This window comes from Epinephelus fuscoguttatus, linkage group LG21, assembly GCF_011397635.1.
Source record: "Epinephelus fuscoguttatus linkage group LG21, E.fuscoguttatus.final_Chr_v1".
In the NCBI taxonomy this organism is placed as follows: domain Eukaryota; kingdom Metazoa; phylum Chordata; class Actinopteri; order Perciformes; family Serranidae; genus Epinephelus; species Epinephelus fuscoguttatus.
In genome coordinates, this window is record NC_064772.1 from 38,516,175 (window position 1) to 38,538,691 (window position 22,517).

General features: G+C 43.1%; 1 protein-coding gene across 1 annotated transcript; it reads left to right on the forward strand.

The window, feature by feature from the left end:
- Nucleotides 1-1,360: 1,360 nt before the first annotated feature.
- actr3b (actin related protein 3B) lies at nt 1,361-21,991 on the forward strand. The gene is made up of 12 exons (XM_049565597.1): nt 1,361-1,656; nt 7,400-7,455; nt 7,895-8,019; nt 8,220-8,330; nt 10,264-10,359; nt 11,016-11,123; nt 11,253-11,396; nt 11,987-12,160; nt 13,187-13,279; nt 13,408-13,533; nt 13,621-13,704; nt 14,043-21,991. Exons 1-12 carry the CDS (start codon nt 1,613-1,615, stop codon nt 14,136-14,138), a joined length of 1,257 nt encoding a protein of 418 aa, XP_049421554.1. The 5' UTR covers nt 1,361-1,612; the 3' UTR covers nt 14,139-21,991.
- The last annotated feature ends 526 nt before the right edge of the window (nt 21,992-22,517 follow it).

The window sequence follows — 22,517 nt, forward strand, 5'->3', positions numbered from 1 at the left end:
CTCCGTCAGTGTGGCTCATGTTTCATCACATCAGGTGAATCATGTAGAGAACATCCCACACTGACCTCAGGTACTCTACATTTATCCTGCACATGGTACAGCCTCTGTATTTAACCCCTTCAGTGGACATTACCACAGCAGTGATGGAAGGTAACTTACTACATTTACCTGTGTGCTGCACTGAAGTCTGAACTATGGACCCTAACTGTGCTTTATATTTTTACTCCACCTCGTGTCAGAGAGGAATTATCATTATAATTATAATTATCAGTAGTAGCCTGGGATGAATATTAATGCCACAACTCTGACTCAGTGCAAAGATTTGTAAACCTTTTTCAGCCTCTATTCACCTGACTACAGTTCAGACGAGACATTCACTGTTCAAACTGATCAGCTTTGTTGATTTTATAAATATACACTCATTCTGAATTTGAAGCTGCAACATGTCCCAACAAAGCTTGGACAGCAGCATGTTTCCCTCTCTGTGACGTCACCTTTTAACACTCAGTCAGTGTTTGGGAACTGAGGACACTATCTATTGAAGTGTGTCCCACTTCAGTGTCTCAACAGTCCCATGATGCACCTCTCCAGGGTTGACGCTTCATCATGTCCCACACATGTTCAGTGGGAGACAGGTGTGGACTGCAGACAGGTCAGTCTGGTACCTGCACTCTGTCACTACGAAGACACGCTGTTGGGACACGTCACAATGCGTCTCATTGTCTCGCTGGACGAAGACGAGACGTCCCTGAAAAAGACGGCATCTAGATGGCAGCATATGTTGCTCCAAAACCTGTGTGTACCTTTCAGCATTCATGGAGCCTTCACAGATGTTAAGTTACCCATGATGCACCTCTCCATCCCATCACAGATGCTGACTTTGAGCTGGTAACAGTCTGGATGGTCCCGGAGGACACGACGTCCATGATGGACTGGTCAGACCACTTTGTGTCAGTCCGTCTCAGATGAGCTCAGAGAAGTGGGCGGAGCCTGGTAGAGTCCATACACACACACACACACACATATATATATATATATATATATATATATATATATATGTGTGTGTATATATACACACACACACACACACACACACATATATATATATGTATATATGTATTATAGTATAAAAATATATGAGAAATACATCATTATTATTAGTAGCAGTAACAGCAGCAGTGGTACTAATATTTTATTTCTATTTATTATTATATTATTTATTTATTATTTTTATTATTGTTGTTGTCACATGCAGTCACCACCGGGTGGCGGAGGTGAGCTGTGTTTTTTTTTTTTTTTTTTTTTTTAACCAGGCAGAGGTATTTACGGCGCAGCTGACATCACGTGAACGCAGCATAAACACACACACACACACACACACTTCTCTCCGGTTACCGGGGCCGTGTCAGATGTGTTTCTATTTTCTCCATCTTTCCCTCCGACCCGGAACTACAGAGACAGACACGGAGACATTACAGAGACAGACACGGAGACATTACAGAGACAGACACGTCCAACTCCGCCTCGCGCTCTCCGGTCTGCACAGATCCGGTCTGAACCACCGACCAGCGGCCGCTCTGCGGGCCGGACCGAGCCGGAGCACAACCACATCATGTCCCTGCAGCTCCCCCCGTGCGTGATAGACTGCGGGACCGGGTGAGCACACACACACACACACACACACACACACACACACACAGACGCATGGATGCACACGCTGTAAAGTCTGTGACGTCATATGTAGCGACATGTGTTTGTGAACATCATCATGTATGAAGTGTGCGTGTGTGTGTGTGTGCGTGTGTGTGTGTGTGTGTGTGTGTGTTGTCATGGTTGGTGTTCACACACAATACAGGCGGAGGTGAGAGAGAGACGGTCAAAATAAAAGCTGGCAAATGTTTCCTCATCCAGGATGAAAACATCTCAGGAGACCAATAAAATCACATCATTAATAAACAGATGAAATCAATAAAATAATAATAATGAGAATAATGCTGCAGATAAGAGGTGGAAAGAAAAAGAATTGATCAATTCAGGGTTTTTGATGTGAAATAATAAGCGGATGAATGAATGACTGAATTAAAAAGAAGAAATTAAAATATCACTTTCATATTAATAAATCAGTGATGACTTGAGTTCAGCCTGTTGGACATAAATCACTTTCATGTTTCAAATTTTACTTAAAATCTGTTTTTACTCAAAATATCTGAACATAAACATGTAATTAATGATTAGTGACACACTATAACGTCGTTATAAATACACACGAGGACGTGTGTTGGTCAGTGTTTGTTCTAACGTGGTATCCCAGGTAACCGTGGGGCGGACTCCATGGTGCCACATATGAGCCAGCTCTAGCTTTTACAGACACGGGCCAGTCCCGGCTGAGACATGGCGCCCAGATGAATTGGTTAGCCAGCACCAAATCTTGTTCTGGCCCGTTGATGGTTGCCATATCTGGGCCTGATTGGGTGCTGTCGACACGGGCCAGTCCCGCCTGAGACAAGACTTCATTTGGCCCAATTCTGGGGCATTATTCATCCCGAGTCTGAACTGATTCAGGTAACTGGATGTGGCCAGACATGTTTCTTCCGGCTGGGTCAGGTGATTTACAGCTGCGTTTTACTGATTTATGCCACACTTGAAGTTGCTAACAGATATATTAATACACCCTTTGATCAGCTGACATTACAGTGGTCATAAATCAGTTCATACATGTTCATATACTGATTGTACATGATAAATATAAAGAGAAGGTTACTGAAGGCTTTATAGACATGAATAGGAAAGAGTTAAAACATCAAAGCATGTTTCCTGTCAGTGTTCCTGAGCTGTGTTTGATTGACAGCATCAGCAGCACACTGATCTGGGATCAGTCTATTCTGGTCTGAATGTGTGAATGTAGGACAGCTGGAGGATTTAGAGCAGGAGCTGAATCCACATCACCAGTGACACCAAACCCTCTGAGTTCACCTCAAGTCTTCAGTTCATAAAATCCTGAAATTAAATTCACCCTGCGAGGACAAAGAGGACGCACCTGGAGGTGACGTGAGACGTTCAGGACGTCCACGATACACACTCCCTGCTCCTGCTGCTCTGTGTGTGTGAATGATCTCTGATGTTTTCAGATGACAGGAAGTCGTCTTTACAAAGAGATGTTCTTTAGTCTGAAGGGTTTGTTTCATAGATGAAGAGAGAAACACACCGGCTCATCTGAGAGAGACAAATAATACACCAGGTATCTGAGTTACACTGATGTTTATGTGTGAGTTATACTGATGTTTATGTCTGAGTTATACTGATGTTTATGTGTGAGTTACACTGATGTTTATGTGTGAGTTATACTGATGTTTATGTCTGAGTTATACTGATGTTTATGTGTGAGTTACACTGATGTTTATGTGTGAGTTATACTGATGTTTATGTCTGAGTTATACTGATGTTTATGTGTGAGTTATACTGATGTTTATGTCTGAGTTATACTGATGTTTATGTCTGAGTTATACTGATGTTTATGTCTGAGTTACACTGATGTTTATGTCTGAGTTATACTGATGTTTATGTGTGAGTTACACTGATGTTTATGTGTGAGTTATACTGATGTTTATGTCTGAGTTATACTGATGTTTATGTGTGAGTTATACTGATGTTTATGTCTGAGTTACACTGATGTTTATGTGTGAGTTATACTGATGTTTATGTCTGTGTTACACTGATGTTTATGTGTGAGTTACACTGATGTTTATGTGTGAGTTATACTGATGTTTATGTCTGAGTTATACTGATGTTTATGTCTGAGTTACACTGATGTTTATGTCTGAGTTACACTGATGTTTATGTCTGAGTTATACTGATGTTTATGTCTGAGTTACACTGATGTTTATGTCTGAGTTACACTGATGTTTATGTGTGAGTTACACTGATGTTTATGTGTGAGTTATACTGATGTTTATGTGTGAGTTACACTGATGTTTATGTCTGAGTTACACTGATGTTTATGTGTGAGTTATACTGATGTTTATGTCTGAGTTACACTGATGTTTATGTGTGAGTTACACTGATGTTTATGTCTGAGTTACACTGATGTTTATGTGTGAGTTATACTGATGTTTATGTGTGAGTTATACTGATGTTTATGTGTGAGTTATACTGATGTTTATGTGTGAGTTACACTGATGTTTATGTGTGAGTTACACTGATGTTTATGTGTGAGTTACACTGATGTTTATGTCTGAGTTACACTGATGTTTATGTGTGAGTTACACTGATGTTTATGTGTGAGTTATACTGATGTTTATGTCTGAGTTACACTGATGTTTATGTGTGAGTTACACTGATGTTTATGTGTGAGTTATACTGATGTTTATGTGTGAGTTACACTGATGTTTATGTGTGAGTCATACTGATGTTTATGTCTGAGTTATACTGATGTTTATGTGTGAGTTATACTGATGTTTATGTCTGAGTTACACTGATGTTTATGTGTGAGTTACACTGATGTTTATGTCTGAGTTACACTGATGTTTATGTCTGAGTTACACTGATGTTTATGTCTGAGTTATACTGATGTTTATGTGTGAGTTACACTGATGTTTATGTCTGAGTTATACTGATGTTTATGTCTGAGTTATACTGATGTTTATGTGTGAGTTACACTGATGTTTATGTCTGAGTTATACTGATGTTTATGTCTGAGTTATACTGATGATTATGTGTGAGTTACACTGATGTTTATGTCTGAGTTATACTGATGTTTATGTCTGAGTTATACTGATGTTTATGTGTGAGTTACACTGATGTTTATGTGTGAGTTATACTGATGTTTATGTCTGAGTTATACTGATGTTTATGTGTGAGTTATACTGATGTTTATGTCTGAGTTACACTGATGTTTATGTGTGAGTTACACTGATGTTTATGTCTGAGTTACACTGATGTTTATGTGTGAGTTACACTGATGTTTATGTCTGAGTTACACTGATGTTTATGTCTGAGTTATACTGATGTTTATGTCTGAGTTATACTGATGTTTATGTGTGAGTTATACTGATGTTTATGTCTGAGTTACACTGATGTTTATGTCTGAGTTATACTGATGTTTATGTGTGAGTTACACTGATGTTTATGTGTGAGTTACACTGATGTTTATGTCTGAGTTATACTGATGTTTATGTCTGAGTTATACTGATGTTTATGTGTGAGTTATACTGATGTTTATGTCTGAGTTACACTGATGTTTATGTCTGAGTTATACTGATGTTTATGTGTGAGTTATACTGATGTTTATGTGTGAGTTACACTGATGTTTATGTCTGAGTTATACTGATGTTTATGTGTGAGTTACACTGATGTTTATGTCTGAGTTATACTGATGTTTATGTGTGAGTTATACTGATGTTTATGTGTGAGTTATACTGATGTTTATGTGTGAGTTACACTGATGTTTATGTGTGAGTTATACTGATGTTTATGTGTGAGTTATACTGATGTTTATGTGTGAGTTACACTGATGTTTATGTCTGAGTTATACTGATGTTTATGTGTGAGTTATACTGATGTTTATGTGTGAGTTACACTGATGTTTATGTCTGAGTTATACTGATGTTTATGTGTGAGTTACACTGATGTTTATGTCTGAGTTATACTGATGTTTATGTGTGAGTTATACTGATGTTTATGTGTGAGTTATACTGATGTTTATGTGTGAGTTATACTGATGTTTATGTGTGAGTTACACTGATGTTTATGTGTGAGTTACACTGATGTTTATGTGTGAGTTATACTGATGTTTATGTGTGAGTTATACTGATGTTTATGTGTGAGTTATACTGATGTTTATGTGTGAGTTACACTGATGTTTATGTGTGAGTTACACTGATGTTTATGTCTGAGTTATACTGATGTTTATGTCTGAGTTATACTGATGTTTATGTCTGAGTTACACTGATGTTTATGTCTGAGTTATACTGATGTTTATGTGTGAGTTATACTGATGTTTATGTGTGAGTTACACTGATGTTTATGTCTGAGTTATACTGATGTTTATGTCTGAGTTACACTGATGTTTATGTGTGAGTTATACTGATGTTTATGTCTGAGTTATACTGATGTTTATGTGTGAGTTATACTGATGTTTATGTCTGAGTTACACTGATGTTTATGTCTGAGTTATACTGATGTTTATGTGTGAGTTATACTGATGTTTATGTGTGAGTTACACTGATGTTTATGTCTGAGTTATACTGATGTTTATGTCTGAGTTACACTGATGTTTATGTCTGAGTTACACTGATGTTTATGTGTGAGTTACACTGATGTTTATGTGTGAGTTATACTGATGTTTATGTGTGAGTTACACTGATGTTTATGTGTGAGTTATACTGATGTTTATGTCTGAGTTATGCTGATGTTTATGTCTGAGTTATACTGATGTTTATGTCTGAGTTATACTGATGTTTATGTGTGAGTTATGCTGATGTTTATGTCTGAGTTATACTGATGTTTATGTCTGAGTTACACTGATGTTTATGTGTGAGTTATGCTGATGTTTATGTGTGAGTTATACTGATGTTTATGTCTGAGTTACACTGATGTTTATGTGTGAGTTATACTGATGTTTATGTGTGAGTTACACTGATGTTTATGTGTGAGTTACACTGATGTTTATGTCTGAGTTATACTGATGTTTATGTCTGAGTTACACTGATGTTTATGTCTGAGTTATACTGATGTTTATGTGTGAGTTATACTGATGTTTATGTGTGAGTTATACTGATGTTTATGTCTGAGTTATGCTGATGTTTATGTCTGAGTTACACTGATGTTTATGTCTGAGTTACACTGATGTTTATGTGTGAGTTACACTGATGTTTATGTCTGAGTTACACTGATGTTTATGTGTGAGTTACACTGATGTTTATGTGTGAGTTACACTGATGTTTATGTCTGTGTTACACTGATGTTTATGTGTGAGTTACACTGATGTTTATGTGTGAGTTACACTGATGTTTATGTCTGTGTTACACTGATGTTTATGTGTGAGTTATACTGATGTTTATGTGTGAGTTACACTGATGTTTATGTGTGAGTTCTACTGATGTTTATGTCTGAGTTACACTGATGTTTATGTGTGAGTTCTACTGATGTTTATGTCTGAGTTATGCTGATGTTTATGTGTGAGTTACACTGATGTTTATGTCTGATCCAGGAGCTGCTGTTGAAGGACAGAAGCTGTAAGAGCTCACTCTGAGACCTTCAGTGTTAACTGTGTTCTGTCACTACTGAATTAACACTCGTCATCCGTCTGGTTGCCTCAATGCATTCTGGTCTGTTGAGGCTGTTTTGATGAGTCCTGCACTGTCCTGTCTGTCTGTCTGTCTGTCTGTCTGTCTGTCTGCAGGTACACAAAGATCGGCTATGCTGGAAACACTGAGCCCCAGTTCATCATGCCCTCCTGTAAGCTCACTCTGAAACCTCCACACGTCTCTAAACATCTTTGGTCTCTGTGCACAAAATATGGGACTGAGGGAGCATTTCAGCAAGGGAACATAACGTTGTGGGAACATAGAGTTGTGGGAACATAGCGTTGTGGCAACATAACACTGTGGGAACATAGAGGTGTGGGAACATAGGGGTTGAGGGACCATTGGGTTAACAAAATGTAAGGTGAGGGAATGTAGGGTTGAAGGAACATAGAAATGAGGGAACATAGATTAGCGAACATGGGATGAGAGGATATATGGTTGAGGGAACATAGGGTTGATAGGACACAGGGTACAGGGGACTTTGTGTTGAGGGAACATAGGGCCGAGGAAACATTGGGTTGAGGGAACATAGGGCCGAGCAGTTTCTGTGTGTCTGTACTTGTACCTGCTCTGAATCTGGTCTGGATCAGGTATCGCCATCAAGGAGTCGGCCAGCGTGGGAGAGCAGGCTCAGAGGAGGCTCGTGCGAGGAGTCGACGACCTGGACTTCTACATTGGAGACGAAGCTGTTGACAAACCCAACTATGCAACCAAGGTAGGAGGAGGAGGAGGAGGTGGAGGTGGAGGGTTAGCTGCTCTACATCCTGACTGAACACACTTTAAAGCAAATAGATGTGCTGCCCTCCATCACTGCTGTTCTGTTGATTTGAAAAGAATTATAATTATCATGTTATTATCATCATGTCATTCTGCCTCTGTGTGTGTGTGTGTGTGTGTGTGTGTGTGTGTGTGTAGTGGCCCATCCGTCATGGGATGGTGGAGGACTGGGATCTGATGGAGAAGTTTATGGAGCAGGTCATCTTCAAATACCTTCGAGCTGAACCTGAAGACCACAGCTTCCTCATGGTGGGTGAACACTGTGCTGCTTTACACCACTGCTGTTGCTATGGTTACCTGCACTGTATTAAACACGAGCCTCTGAGGTTAATGCCTGCCACACTCCAGAAGACTTTGAAAAGACTAAAGTGGGACGTCCTCTAATGTCAAAGGACATCGGGCCTGAAGACTCACCGTCAGATTTGTGACACTTGCACACCGACTTATTTTGTTGTCACCACCATGTTGGTGAATCAGAAACATTTTAAATTAACAGGTGCGTGCCTGCTGTCTGCATCAGCATACCGCCACAACCCCATTTGTCTATACAAGGAAATCCGTTTGCCCAAAGGAGTGTCGTGAGAAAGAATGAAGTTGTCAGACACTGTTGTCGGACCATCAGTGAGCGTCTGAATGTGAAGGCAGACAGAAACAGCTGATCAGCAGTTCATCACTCTCTACAAACATGTTCAAACATGTCGGTCTCTGCTGTGCTCTCTCCTGAAGGCTCGGACTGTAACATCTTCCATAAAGGTTAGATATGACATCTTAACACCTGCCTGGATGTAGATCCAACATCATCCACCTGCAGAGCTGGAGAGCCACTGTTTTACACGTGCGCATGTGCAAGTTCGAGAGGGCGGGGTATCCGTCAGTCATTTTTTAATGTGGCCAGTCAGAGGCTCACAATCCCATGTCAGTCAAACACTTATCAGGTTTTAATTCAGCCAATCACTTCACCGTAGTGAGAGCAATCAACATTTCAGCTAGCTAGCCTTGATAGGGGTAGTTAGCATCAACTCCCTGATCATAACAGAATATACTGACTTCAACCACTGCTCATTTTAGAAGGAACACTGTGAGAAATCATGGTCTTTATTTAAATTATTGAAAAACTAACCGACAATAGGTGCTAGTGTTAGCTAGCATAGCTATCACGCTAGCTAGGTTAGCTGAAAAGTTGGCTATTTCCACTTCAAAATGTCGGCGTCAGTTGATACTTTGTTGAGGGTTAATGCTAGAATGGATGGTAGTGAGGAGCAAGTCCGCCCGTCCAGAGGGTCGGACATCCAGGGGTGTGTGGACACTGGAGGAGAGTCAACAGACCCCACCATCCTCCCACCCTCCCCCTGGTTTTCATGTCCCTGTCCTCTGGACGGGCAGACTTTTAGCACTTATCCAAGTCAAATTATAAACAGACGGCAATGTTTTTAATCAACATTTTAAAGTGGAAACCAACAACTTTTCAGCAAGCTAACGCTGGCAGCCAGAAACAAGTGTTTATGATCCATCATCCGTTTGATGATCTCAACAAAGAACACATTTCCTTGCAGTGGTCCTCCTAAAATGAACTGTGGTGAAAGCTGCTTTATTCTGTAATGATTAAGGAGTTATGAGAGTTATGTTTTTCTGTTGGCAATGGCAGGAGAGTCTATAGCCTATTTTTTTCCCATTTTCCCATGTTTAAATTTCCCATGTTGTCCTCAGGTGTCTCAGGTAAAACAGTCTCAGGTCAGGCTGAGACTGACACTAAGGTATTTGAAGCTTTCTAGTTGTTGTCTCCTTAGTTTTGCTGATGTTCAGTGGGAGGTTGTTGTCCTGACACCAGCAGGTCAGGTCCTCTTTTCATTGCTATCTGTGATCAGGCCCACCACAGCTGTGTCGTCAGCGGAGTCTGAAGTGGCTGCACAGTCATGTGTGTACAGGAAGTACAGCGGGGGACCCAGAATGCAGCCCTGGGGTGCTCCAGTGTTAAGGATGAGGATGGAAGAGGTGTGTCTGACCACTCTCACCACCTGAGGTCTGCCTGTCAGGAAGTCAAGGGTCCACATGCACAGTGAGGTGTTTAATCCCAGGCCCTTAAGATCTGTGAGCAGCCTGGAGGGAACTATGGAGTCCTTGAAAAGGTTGTAGAGGTCCTTGAGCACCGTACTGTTATAATGTGTGATGTGTCTGTGTGCAGACGGAGCCTCCTCTCAACACCCCAGAGAACAGAGAGTACCTGGCAGAGATCATGTTTGAGACTTTCAACATACCTGGACTCTACATCGCAGTGCAGGTGAGACACTCAGACAGGTGAGACAATCAGACAGGTGAGACAATCAGACAGGTGAGACAATCAGACAGGTGAGACACTCAGACAGGTGAGACAATCAGACAGGTGAGATGCTCAGACAGGTGAGACAATCAGACAGGTGAGACGCTCAGACAGGTGAGACAATCAGACAGGTGAGACACTCAGACAGGTGAGACAATCAGACAGGTGAGACGCTCAGACAGGTGAGACACTCAAACAGGTGAGACAGTCAGACAGGTGAGATGCTCAGACAGGTGAGACAATCAGACAGGTGAGACAATCAGACAGGTGAGATGCTCAGACAGGTGAGACAATCAGACAGGTGAGACGCTCAAACAGGTGAGACAATCAGACAGGTGAGACAATCAGACAGGTGAGATGCTCAGACAGGTGAGACACTCAAACAGGTGAGACAGTCAGACAGGTGAGATGCTCAGACAGGTGAGATGCTCAGACAGGTGAGACAATCAGACAGGTGAGACGCTCAAACAGGTGAGACAATCAGACAGGTGAGACAATCAGACAGGTGAGATGCTCAGACAGGTGAGACACTCAGACAGGTGAGACAATCAGACAGGTGAGACAATCAGACAGGTAGAGAGAGAGACTCAGCGTGTGGTGCTGTCTCCCTCCATCAGGCAGTCTTGGCATTGGCGGCGTCCTGGACGTCTCGGCAGGTCGGACAGAGAACTCTGACCGGCATAGTCATCGACAGCGGAGACGGAGTCACACATGCCATCCCTGTGGTGAGACCCACCGCCACACAAACACACACACACACACACACACACACACACACACACACACACACAGATACTGGTCTTTGTTTTGAGGGTCTCTGCTCACTGATTGGTCGGTGGGACTGTCTGTCACAGGCTGAGGGCTACGTGATTGGCAGCTGTATAAAGCACATCCCCATCGCAGGGCGGGACATCACCTTCTTCATCCAGCAGCTGCTCAGAGACAGAGAGGTGGGGATTCCTCCAGAGCAGTCGCTGGAGACCGCCAAGGCTGTCAAGGTACCTCCTCCTCTACTCCTTTTCCTCCCATTCTTCCACTACTCCTCTGCTACTCCTACCCTTCTCACCTTCTCGACCTACTCCTCTTTCTCCTTTCATCCTTTTCCTACTCCTCTACTCTACCTCCTCCACTTCCCCTCCTTTTCCTCCTCTTCCTCTCCACTACTCCTCCTACCCTTTGTCTTCTTCTCTTTATCCCTCCTCTTTTCCTCTCATTCTCTGCCCCCAACTTCTTTTTTTCCCTTCTCCTCCTTTTCCTTTCCTTCTCCTCCTCTACTCCCCACCCTCTTCTCCTCTTTATCCTCTCTGCTCCTCCTATAGTCCTCTGTTTTTATTCCTCCTGTTCTCTTTCTCTCCTTCTCCTTTACATTCCTTCAGATCACTCACTTAACACCAACAAACCCTTACACAAGGGTATACAACACTCCTCCTCTGCTCCTGCTCTCCTCGTAGTCCATATCCTTTGCTCCTCTACTGCTCCTCCTCTTTCACAGCCTAACTCATTATTTAGCACTGAGCTGTGGCCTCAGAAAATGCTGATATTTTTAAAATGGAGGTCTTTGTTTGTTCATGTGTGTTTCTGTGTGTAGGAGCGGTACTGTTACATCTGTCCAGACATTGTGAAGGAGTTCACAAAGTACGACACTGACCCGGGGAAGTGGATCAAACAGTACCGCGGAATCAACGCTGTCAGTAAGACCGCCTTCCATATCGACGTGGGCTACGAGCGCTTCCTGGGCCCCGAGATCTTCTTCCACCCCGAGGTAACTTCGCAGAGCTTTTGAGCCTCTTTTAGCTCCTGTTTTTGTTTTGTTGTTTGGCACATTTCCTGTCTGTGTCAGCCTCAGGGGTTTTCAGACTAACTCATCATGCTCTACCTGCTCAGATACTCTGTACTGTACCTGCTCAGATACTCTGTACTGTACCTGCTCAGGTACTCTGTCCTCTACCTGCTCAGGTACACTGTACTCTACCTGCTCAGGTACTCTGTCCTCTACCTGCTCAGGTACTCTGTACTCTACCTGCTCAGGTACACTGTACTCTACCTGCTCAGGTACGTTGTCCTCTACCTGCTCAGGTACTCTGTCCTCTACCTGCTCAGGTACTCTGTCCTCTACCTGCTCAGGTACACTGTACTCTACCTGCTCAGGTACGTTGTCCTCTACCTGCTCAGGTACTCTGTCCTCTACCTGCACAGGTACACTGTACTCTACCTGCTCAGGTACTCTGTACTCTACCTGCTCAGGTACTCTGTCCTCTACCTGCTCAGGTACTCTGTCCTCTACCTGCTCAGGTACGTTGTTCTCTACCTGCTCAGGTACTCTGTACTCTACCTGCTCAGGTACGTTGTCGTCTACCTGCTCAGGTACTCTGTACTCTACCTGCTCAGGTACGTTGTTCTCTACCTGCTCAGGTACGTTGTTCTCTACCTGCTCAGGTACGTTGTTCTCTACCTGCTCAGGTACTCTGTACTCTACCTGCTCAGGTACGTTGTTCTCTACCTGCTCAGGTACTCTGTACTCTACCTGCTCGGGTACGTTGTCGTCCACCTGCTCAGGTACTCTGTACTCTACCTGCTCGGGTACGTTGTCGTCTACCTGCTCAGGTACTCTGTACTCTACCTGCTCAGAAGGAACGTAATGCAGCATTAAGAAAAGATAAACAGGAGGACCAACAGAAAGTTTAAGTTAAGATAAGAACAGGTTTTGGCTGAAGACAGAGGTGAATCTATAAAATGTTAATTAGAGTAATAAAAAATATATAAAGTGATTGTTAATGTGTGTTTTCAGTTTGCTAACCCAGACTTCATGCAACCCATCTCTGATGTCGTTGATGAGGTCATTCAGAGCTGTCCAATTGATGTGAGGAGACCGCTCTACAAGGTAACTCACCTGAGCACACCTCAGTATGTTTCCACCAAACTAATCGCACATAGTGTTAATTAAAAGTGTGTGTGTGTGTGTGTGTGTGTGTGTGTGTGTGTGTGTGTGTGTGTTCGTGTGTGTGTCAGAACATTGTGCTCTCTGGAGGATCCACCATGTTCAGAGACTTTGGGCGGCGGCTGCAGAGAGACCTGAAGAGAGTCGTGGACGCCCGACTGAAACTCAGCGAAGAACTCAGTGGAGGACGGATAAAGGTCAGACAGACACACACACAAACACACACACACAAACACACACACACACACACACACACACAGTTGACGCATTTCATTTGTCTGCAGCCGAAGCCGATGGAGGTTCAAGTCGTCACTCATCACATGCAGCGCTACGCCGTCTGGTTCGGAGGCTCCATGTTGGCGTCCACGGTAACCGCACACACATCCTCCACTTATCCTACGAATTAGCCCCCCATGAATGATGTTACGTCCCTAACATGCAGTTACGTAATTAAAGTGACGGAGGTTAGCTTTCGGCAAGTACCACCGCCCCAACCTGCCTCCTTACAGACCGCTCGGGACTGCTTCCTTGTTTACTGACATCAGTGCATTAGTCATGTGATCGCAACCTTTCAAGATATGTGGGATATGAATGTCCGTGCAATATTATTTGTAGGAAAATGTACTGGGTCGTTGTGCACTGACATCACTTGTGTGAGGTATACTTTATTTTATTATTTTATTTTTTTGTTTGTTTGTCTCTCCAGCCGGAGTTTTTCCAGGTGTGTCACTCGAAGAAGGACTACGATGAGATCGGCCCGAGCATCTGTCGACACAACCCTGTGTTCGGCATCATGTCCTGATGGCAGCGGCAACTACAGACGGCTAGCCTGTCAGTCTGCTACGTTGTTAGCCTGTTGGCCTTTCAGCCTGCTTCCCACTAGATAGCCAGCCAGCTAGCCCGTTAGCTGACCTGTTTACCTGCTATCTGCTAGCCACCAGCCACTTAGCCAATAGCCTGTTAATCTCTTGCCCCGCTGAGTTTTTATCCCGCTACACTACGAGCTGGTTAGCAGGCTAGCTCAGTCTCATCAAGCACATGGAGGTCTGTAGTAACTGAAATCAGTTAGAAAACAGTGTGGTGTTGTTTTGTTTTAAACTTTCGGCACTGACAACTTGTTTCTCATCAAAAAGAAAAAAAAATCCAGAAGAGACACTTGAAGGCGACCGCAGAACTTCTCCAGACCTCGAGATGATGTCTAGCTAGCTGCTAGCCTGTTAGCCATCCTCAAAAATGTAGCCGTGTTCAGAGTGTGTCTGTTGAAAGTTTACGCTGTTGGCCCGACTGAAGATGGCAGAGATGATCTTCTCTGTGGGTTGTTTTAGAGAAATGTTCACAACACAGATACAAGTTGAGTTTACTGAATTTTCTTTTCTCATAGCGATCAAGGAAACTGTAAGAAGGAAAGGACGTGACGAGGAGCCAGGCTTTGGTGTCAGTGCTGTTGCAGTCAACGGGGCAGACATGACATATCAAATTATAACCTGATCATATCTTTGTTGTTTCACCTTCCACAAGATTGAAAAACACACTTTATGTTTTTTATCTAAATGTGCGCATTAGTTTTCCTTGTTAGTGGTCTCCAAACAGATCATGGCTCTGTCACGACAGGAGAAGAATGTGATCATCGTCTCTTTCTTTATGACATGCCATTTTAACCTGGCAGAATCATCAGGAACTTCACTGTTAACTAGCTAACATTTGTCGTATTGGTTAAAGTATATTTCCTCAGATTGCTTGTATATTTTAGGTTCATTTTCCCCCCGAACATCAAGACACGATGTAGCTTAACCCGTTTAGATCTGATCTGTCCCTTCTAACGGACGTAAGTTTTCTAGGATATCTAGAACTACGATTACTGTCACCTGACTCCACCCAAATGAACACACTTGCAGGCTGTGTCCACAATCATTCACTCATTCACTACTCACTACGTAGGTAGTTCTACATAGAGGACTGTATAGTGAGCTCACCTGAAACATGAAAAACACATTCAGACACCACTCAGGTCATTTTCTCAACGCCGTTAATTATGATTTAATAATTTAAACATGTCATATCAGCGACGGCTGGTGAAGCGTCCATATTTGTGATAAAAACATGAAATAGGGAGCGTATTTCCCCCAAGTTGATAAGTAATATTACTTTGTGGCTGTTTGTGTTGTGATGCTGCTCTGCTCACATTAGACACATTTACACTGGCAGACAGGCAGGAGGAGGGAGAGCAGCGCCATATCAACCTGTCCTACTGATGTCAGTCATTTCCTGTTTAACCTTTGTTGTGTTGAAGTTTGTTTTACCATTAAAGCACAAACCAGAGCTAGTAGCGACCCAGCATGCTAACATTAGCTAGTGTTAGTAGGCCTACTCTGTACAGTAACTGTGAAGCACGAGAGACGATATATTGCCGAATTATTTTCATCATTACATGAACTGACAACTTCACATTAAACTGACAGTTTATTACATGACAAAGAAAAACTTGTTAAACATGTACAGCAGGTCTCGGTGTCTGTCCCATACTGTCTGTCCGTTCCTTTGGCACAATGCATGATGGGATATTAGCCCTGTTTCCACCGGGCAGTACGGTTGATTCAGTTCAGTTCAGTACGCTTTCTTCCTGTCTCCACAGTGTAAAGTTGTGGATGGTACCAACAGAAGCGTTCCTTAGCGTCCCCATGTTTGGTCCCCCCTCTGTTGGGGTACCTAGCACACAGATCTGGTACTAAAAGGTGGAGCTAGAAACCCTGCAGTCTGATTGGTCAGTAGAGGACGCTCACTCTGGTTTTATGTAACCTCTGTTCATACATCAGTAAACTACAACTATAAAATGAAAGAGAAAAAAATAACTTCATTCACTGGGCCGACTGCCGGCAACTTTTAAGGTGGAACGTTAACTTGTAATGTTACTCAATGCATGAGTTGATGACGTGAATCCATCAGCACACCTTAAATTGCACCAACAAACTAACCCTGAGTGATGTCAGCGTTACAGCATTTGGACTTCTTCATAAACCCCGTGGAAGAACCTAGCGTCTGTACGAAAGAATAAATGCAGACACACAAACCTCTCTGTGCAGACAGGTTTGATCTTTGCAGTCACGTCCAGGGTTATTAATACTAATAATTAATATTAATATATAATTAATTAATAATAATATTTGTCAGATAATTTTTGTTAACGTTGGACAGACGTGCTGCCAACAGGGACATAAAACAAAGCTATAAGACATACTGACGGCAAACTGCACCTCATGGCTCTGTTAGATGAACTTCTTTTCTCCGTTTAATGTGTTTTAGAACAACGTAACTACTGCTGCCACCTGGTGGATGGAAATATAGACCGAAATATTAATTCATGCTGTAACTGTGGGGCTCTGTCAGTTATATGTTAATATTAGACGCTATCAACCATAAAGGTCTCCTCTCTGTTCCTCAGCCGTTTCTCTCCAGTGTTCAATATTTCAACAGACAATTTGTAGAGATACTTCAGAAACTGAGAAACACAACACAAACTGAAGTGTCGTAAAGCGTCGCTTCATTCATTGATTTTATTTTATCACTTGTTAAATACAAATAATCGCATGTTTTTCGTTGACCATTTGTCGTTAATTTTACTGTTAGGTGATTCCTGCGTTAAGATTCTTCGTCCGTTGAAGTGGACAGAAGAAATCACACATAATTAACTTTCCTAATAAAAAAAATTGCCAATGGTTTATGAGTGCATTTAGAGAAGAAATCCACGGTTACATTTTTTGTGTGTGTGTTTGGAACATAATCGGCTTCTGAACGGGTTCATTTGTTAAGACGGTGATAATCTGTAACATTTTGAAGAAAACTAACAGTCAGTCCCCTCTCAGACCGTCGGCCATCGTGCTGTCACAGATTACATTGTTTCCTCGAGAAGTCTAACAAATCACGATCATTTGAACACAACAATACAGACCATAATAACAATAATAATAAGAGTGTTTATGGATCATTGACCTGAAAAGTGACCAGTCAGTTGGCTGCAGCTTTACTCCCTCTCTCTCCTCACATGTATTTGATCATAAATAAGTAACCAACAGTTAAACTCTTGATTCATGTTTTGATACGATATTTAAAACACTCAGACGTCAGCCGGCTCTTTCCATAATGTTTGCTGTGGTTGTCAGGAGGTGGCGCTAATTGACAAATTATATATGCCTCTATAAATCTGGACCTTTGTCAGTTAAGTGGCCGCTAAGTTACTGGTAACCCTCGAGTTACTTTCTCTTATGACTGTAGTCTGGTCCTGGCCCTGTTTAGTGTCATGATGCCGCTGAGAGCAAAGAGCAGCTTGAGTTATATTCAGCTGACGGACAGAGACGTGATCTGTTTGGTGACCTGTAACAGGCAAAACGAGCGCATACATTTAGATAAATAAAACGCCAGTCAACATTACTAAGTTTTAATTTGAAGGAAGGAGTCAAAGGTCAAACAACAGAAATACAATGGGTTACATCATCGCGCCCGCCCCTGACCTTTCCTTCTGTCATAGTTTCCATGGTAACGATCTGGACGGACGAGCTACAACCATATTTGTTTTGCTGCAGTCTGGACGTAGGTTTAGTGGCGTGGATGACAGATTCATCCTCACCTCATCGATACACAACAAATCTGGTTCCAGTGAAGACGCCGTCCAAGATTCTATCAGCAGTTGAGGAGCGGCCTGTTAGTCTGCTGTGTACGAACGAATGAATGATGATGAGAGAAAGTTGTGTTTAACGTTACTTTAATGCAGCAGATCTGTCAATCGAAGCCAAGCACAGAATCCTGTTTGAGTTCTGATCCTCTCTTTCCTCGTTGTCTTGTTTCCTCTTCACGTCTTGTCCTCTTCACTGCGTCAGTCTTCTGCCTGAAGAGACGTGTAGACCTGCTGTTGGGCAGTGTGTTAGCATGTTAGCACGTCAGCTCTCGTCATGATTGGATGATCCAGCGCTTGGCTACAGATCGTGTCTCCAGCTGAGATTTCAGACAGTTACAAGCTGAAATAATTTGACTGAAAACCGTTAATGTGGAATTCATATTTATTGTGACAAGCTGAGTCTCAGTGACGCATGTCGTCTCGAAACCCACAAAAACAAATGAATCATTGCTGCTTCGTCTGTGAACGGGAACTTTATTCAGTTTAACTCACAGAGGCGTATCTACTGATCGCAGTGTTCTGTCTGATATTCTGTAGTGGTAAATGCTCGTCCGACAGAGTTCTGTTCAGCGCTGATGTCTCGGCTCGTTCTCATAACAAAACTGTCAAATACCACCGATTTGTCAGTGATTTCAGCATCAGACAGCGACGCCAACTTTCACAGCTGTATGAAACGCCACCGGGCAGCGTCAGTTAGTAATGCGGCTGGATAGAACCTTTTGGGTGTTATGAAACACCACCGGTCGGTCAGACGGCACCTGTCGCAGCAGTATGATACGCTGCTGGACGACGTCAGGTTGAAACGCTGCCAGTGACAACGTAATATAAGGAGCTGCAAAGTCCCTGTAGGGCAGGTTGGAGGGGAGGTGGATGGGTCCAACAAACCCTGGAGACCACCGCTCACTTCCTGTATGAAGGTAGATCCAAACCAAGATTGTGTTGCCAGGCGTAACGGGTATACATACCCACCTTTTTTCTCGCCATTTACAGTAAACTCACCTGTCAGCCAAACAGGACTTAGAATACGTAGGATAATATTCCCACTTCCTCTGCAGTAACCTGCCCGTCTAGCAGTACAGCCGCCTCATCAGCTACCACTACACCACTGCCTAAACCTAACCATGTGCTTGTCCCAGTGTTGGTCGCAGCGTCCCGGAACGTCAACAGGACACAGGAGGATACGAGGGCGTAATATGTAGACGTGAAAGGCAAAGCGGCGATATGAGATAACGTGCTGGATGTCTCGAGGCGTTAAGAGACAGAGAAAATGTTTTTGAGCTCATCGGTCCATAACTCGGTGTTGACAGATATTTCAACAACGTCTGTGAGTGTTTCTGTGTTTCAGAGGTGACCTGATGTTTTCTCTAGCGCCACCATCTGGACAAAATCTGCTATTGAACCTAAACTGGATTCAACATGACTGTGACTCAGCACGAGGGGACAAGGTGTAGTTTCATACTGAGGGACGTGAACTTTTGATTTGAATGATAACATGTTTGAGGTCTGGAGCTGCTGATGTCTGTCATCAGCATGCACTGGACTGGATTTAAAAACACGACCGTCTGTGAGCACGAATCACATCAGAGGCGTGCAAACAAAACGACAAAGATATTTTCTGACAGGAGGAAACACACAGTGAGAGCTGCAGGGAGTTTTATAGTCCGCTGATAATGAGACATTTAATTTCAGATTAAATGTCTCATTATCAGCGGATTTCTGTTTCTTTTTTGTTCATATTAGTGACGACTGTGACCCTGAATCACAAACTGTGAAGAAGTGTGTGTGTGTGTGTGTGTGTGTGTGTGTGTGTGTGTGTGTGTGTTTCAGTGATATACGGCCTGTATCATTAACCTGTGCACTCAGAGAGTTTATATTTGTAAAGAGATCAGAAGACAGAGGAGAGCTAACAGGTCACATAGATGATAAAGTTAATAGACACTCATATATATACTGTACATACTGTATGCTGAGAGCACTGAGGCATCAGACTGATCCAGGAACAGGTCGAAACCACAAGTGGCACCATCAGCTGAAGTGTGGTGCGTTCAGGTACAATCATGTAAAAGTAATTGTTGTGTAGAAATACATTCATTAAATGTATTTCTACATGTTTGTATGAGCAGGTGCAGCATCTGAATGTGCTGTACGCCAGTCCTCCATGAAGAGCGTTGAAAAGACAAGAGGCATCTGTGATTTGCATGAACACTGAAACAATGAGGCATTCACGTTAAGAAATCAGTTATCAGTTATAGCTATTAATTATCAATCAATTTAGACACTCTAAAATAACTAACCTTGAGCAACGTAGGAAGGAAAAACCAACGCAGTCAACACAGGAAAATAAGTTGGAGATGTTTGATCGTAGTTACAGGATGGTGTCTCTCAGGATCTTGTGATTATGACATGAGAACCAACTTTTTGGGTCGTGAACCGGTTTACTTTTGGTCAGAATGCTCTGAATGGTTTAGAACAGATCTATGTTGATGGAAAAGAGGCTACCCAACACGCTGTCATCCCAACTCCTCAAATAACACTGCTCTGACACTCTGGTATCCTCCTGCGTCAGTTTTGGATGGTCAGGGACGCCGCGTCAGTTTCTGCTCGTTACATGCACACAGTTTCCTTAAAACTAGGTTACAACGTTGGTAAAACACCTCAGATTTATTTTCCCGAGGTTTAGGCAACAAGAGAACGTAGTCAGTTTAAAAAGAACATTGTGGTTTGGCTAAAAATTCTCACGAGAAGCAAAAAGCGACTCCCAGGTGAAAAGTCTGGAGTTTGTTTGATCCGTCCACCCTATATGGACGTTATTGCTCTTTATATCACACAAGTTGCCGTAGGCAGTTTGTTACATCGCCGCCCGGTGTGTAAGAAGGGTGCCAGTGTGTCTGATGCGCCTGGTGCAAATCAAATCATGCCTCTGCGTCGGTACCTGACGCTGACATCACAGATGAAGGGAAGGTATTTGACGAGTTGGGAGTGAGAACAGGCCGGTTATCAGTGTCACTTTACTAATAATGAAGTAGAAACTAGATGGCAGCTAATACTCCGCGTGCCCCCTTCCTCTACCTGACACGACTCCCACAACGACTTGCAACATCATCTCCACTTATTTTTTTCTGAGCTGAATGTGATGCACTTTCCTCCACAGCAGCGGCAGCAGCTAGCAGGGCCCGCGGTCGTGTTTCCTTTAAACTGTCAGTCGAATTCTAAGCAAACTTATGAAATGCTGCGAAACAGAAATGCGAATTCGGTGCGTTTCCATCAGCCAGCTAGGAGCCAATAAATCCATCTTGCTGCAAAGTGTAGTTTGGTTCAAAGTTGGTGGTTCAGGCTGTAATCTGCCAGGTAACAGAGAAGAAGAAGAAGAAGAAGAAGGTTATGAACCAGAAACAAAGCAAGTCGCCATCTAACCGAACACAGAGACGTCTTCAGGAACTTGTTTTAATTCTGCTGTCACGTCAGCTGGTGCTGGACACGTTTCACTCAGTCCAGAGACGAGGACAAATAAATGCAATAATTCTAATGTACGAGAAGAATCAGCTGATCAGTCACATGACTGAAATGTTTGCTCCGTCAGAACCTGCTCGTTTCCGAGCAGCTTTGCTAATGTGGTACTTCAAAAAATGTCAATACGGAAACACAGCTGGTGGCGGCTCCAGCAGATGTTCACACCTTCATCTTTATTTTGTACCTACATGAACATTAACTCTGGAACACGTCCATCGGCCCTGCAGGTCTGTCATCAGCACTCACACAATGCATGACGGTGTTCACAGGTGTCCTTGTGGTTTGGACCTGGGTCTCTGGCTGTGGACAGCCCAGTGTAGAAAAGACACAGCAGATGTTTAGTTTTTTGAAGACGTCCTCACAGCTGCAGTGAAATCCTATTTTTGTGGTGGAGCTGAACCTGAACACAGTCGGTGTATGTTAATGATCTGTGGTTTGATGCTGAGCTGCTGTCAATAAACACTCATCACCCTCAACAGCGACTCTGATCTCTGCTCTCACACTTCTGATCATGAAACATACTGATGGAGAGAACACTAATTCATCAGTGGCTCTCAGGAGGCATCTTTATAGAAGAACTGTGTGTACATCTACTGAACCTGCTCAGGACCTGTTTGCATGACTCTCCATGTCAGGTCATTCATTATGAGATCATAAACCATTTTTATTGGTGTCATTAGGGTCCGAGCTTGAGGCCCAGCGGCTCCACGGTCCAGAGGCAGTGGCCCCTGGCACTGAAGGAATCTTTTTGTTGAATGTTTTTGTAGTGTGGAGGGTGAAACCTCGTTGGTCTTTGTGTGTGAGTGAATTTCTTGCATATTCCCATGAGATGGTGTAGTGTGGACACGTTTCGGTGCTAGACCTTCATCAGGCAAAGGTCTAGCACCGAAACGTCGCAAATAAATTTTATATTGCAAGTAGACAGTGCGCAGGAGTCCTTTTGCAATTTGTTGGTCTCCTCTCTCCAACGCACCTGTCCTGTTTTAATAGATGTGCGAAGTG

Coding starts and splice junctions, on each gene's coding strand:
- actr3b (XM_049565597.1), top strand. CDS start 1,613: ATGTCCCTGCAGCTCCCCCCGTGCGTGATAGACTGCGGGACCGG. Junction 1,657..7,399: donor GTGATAGACTGCGGGACCGG/GTGAGCACACAC, acceptor GTCTGTCTGCAG/GTACACAAAGATCGGCTATG. Junction 8,020..8,219: donor AACCCAACTATGCAACCAAG/GTAGGAGGAGGA, acceptor GTGTGTGTGTAG/TGGCCCATCCGTCATGGGAT.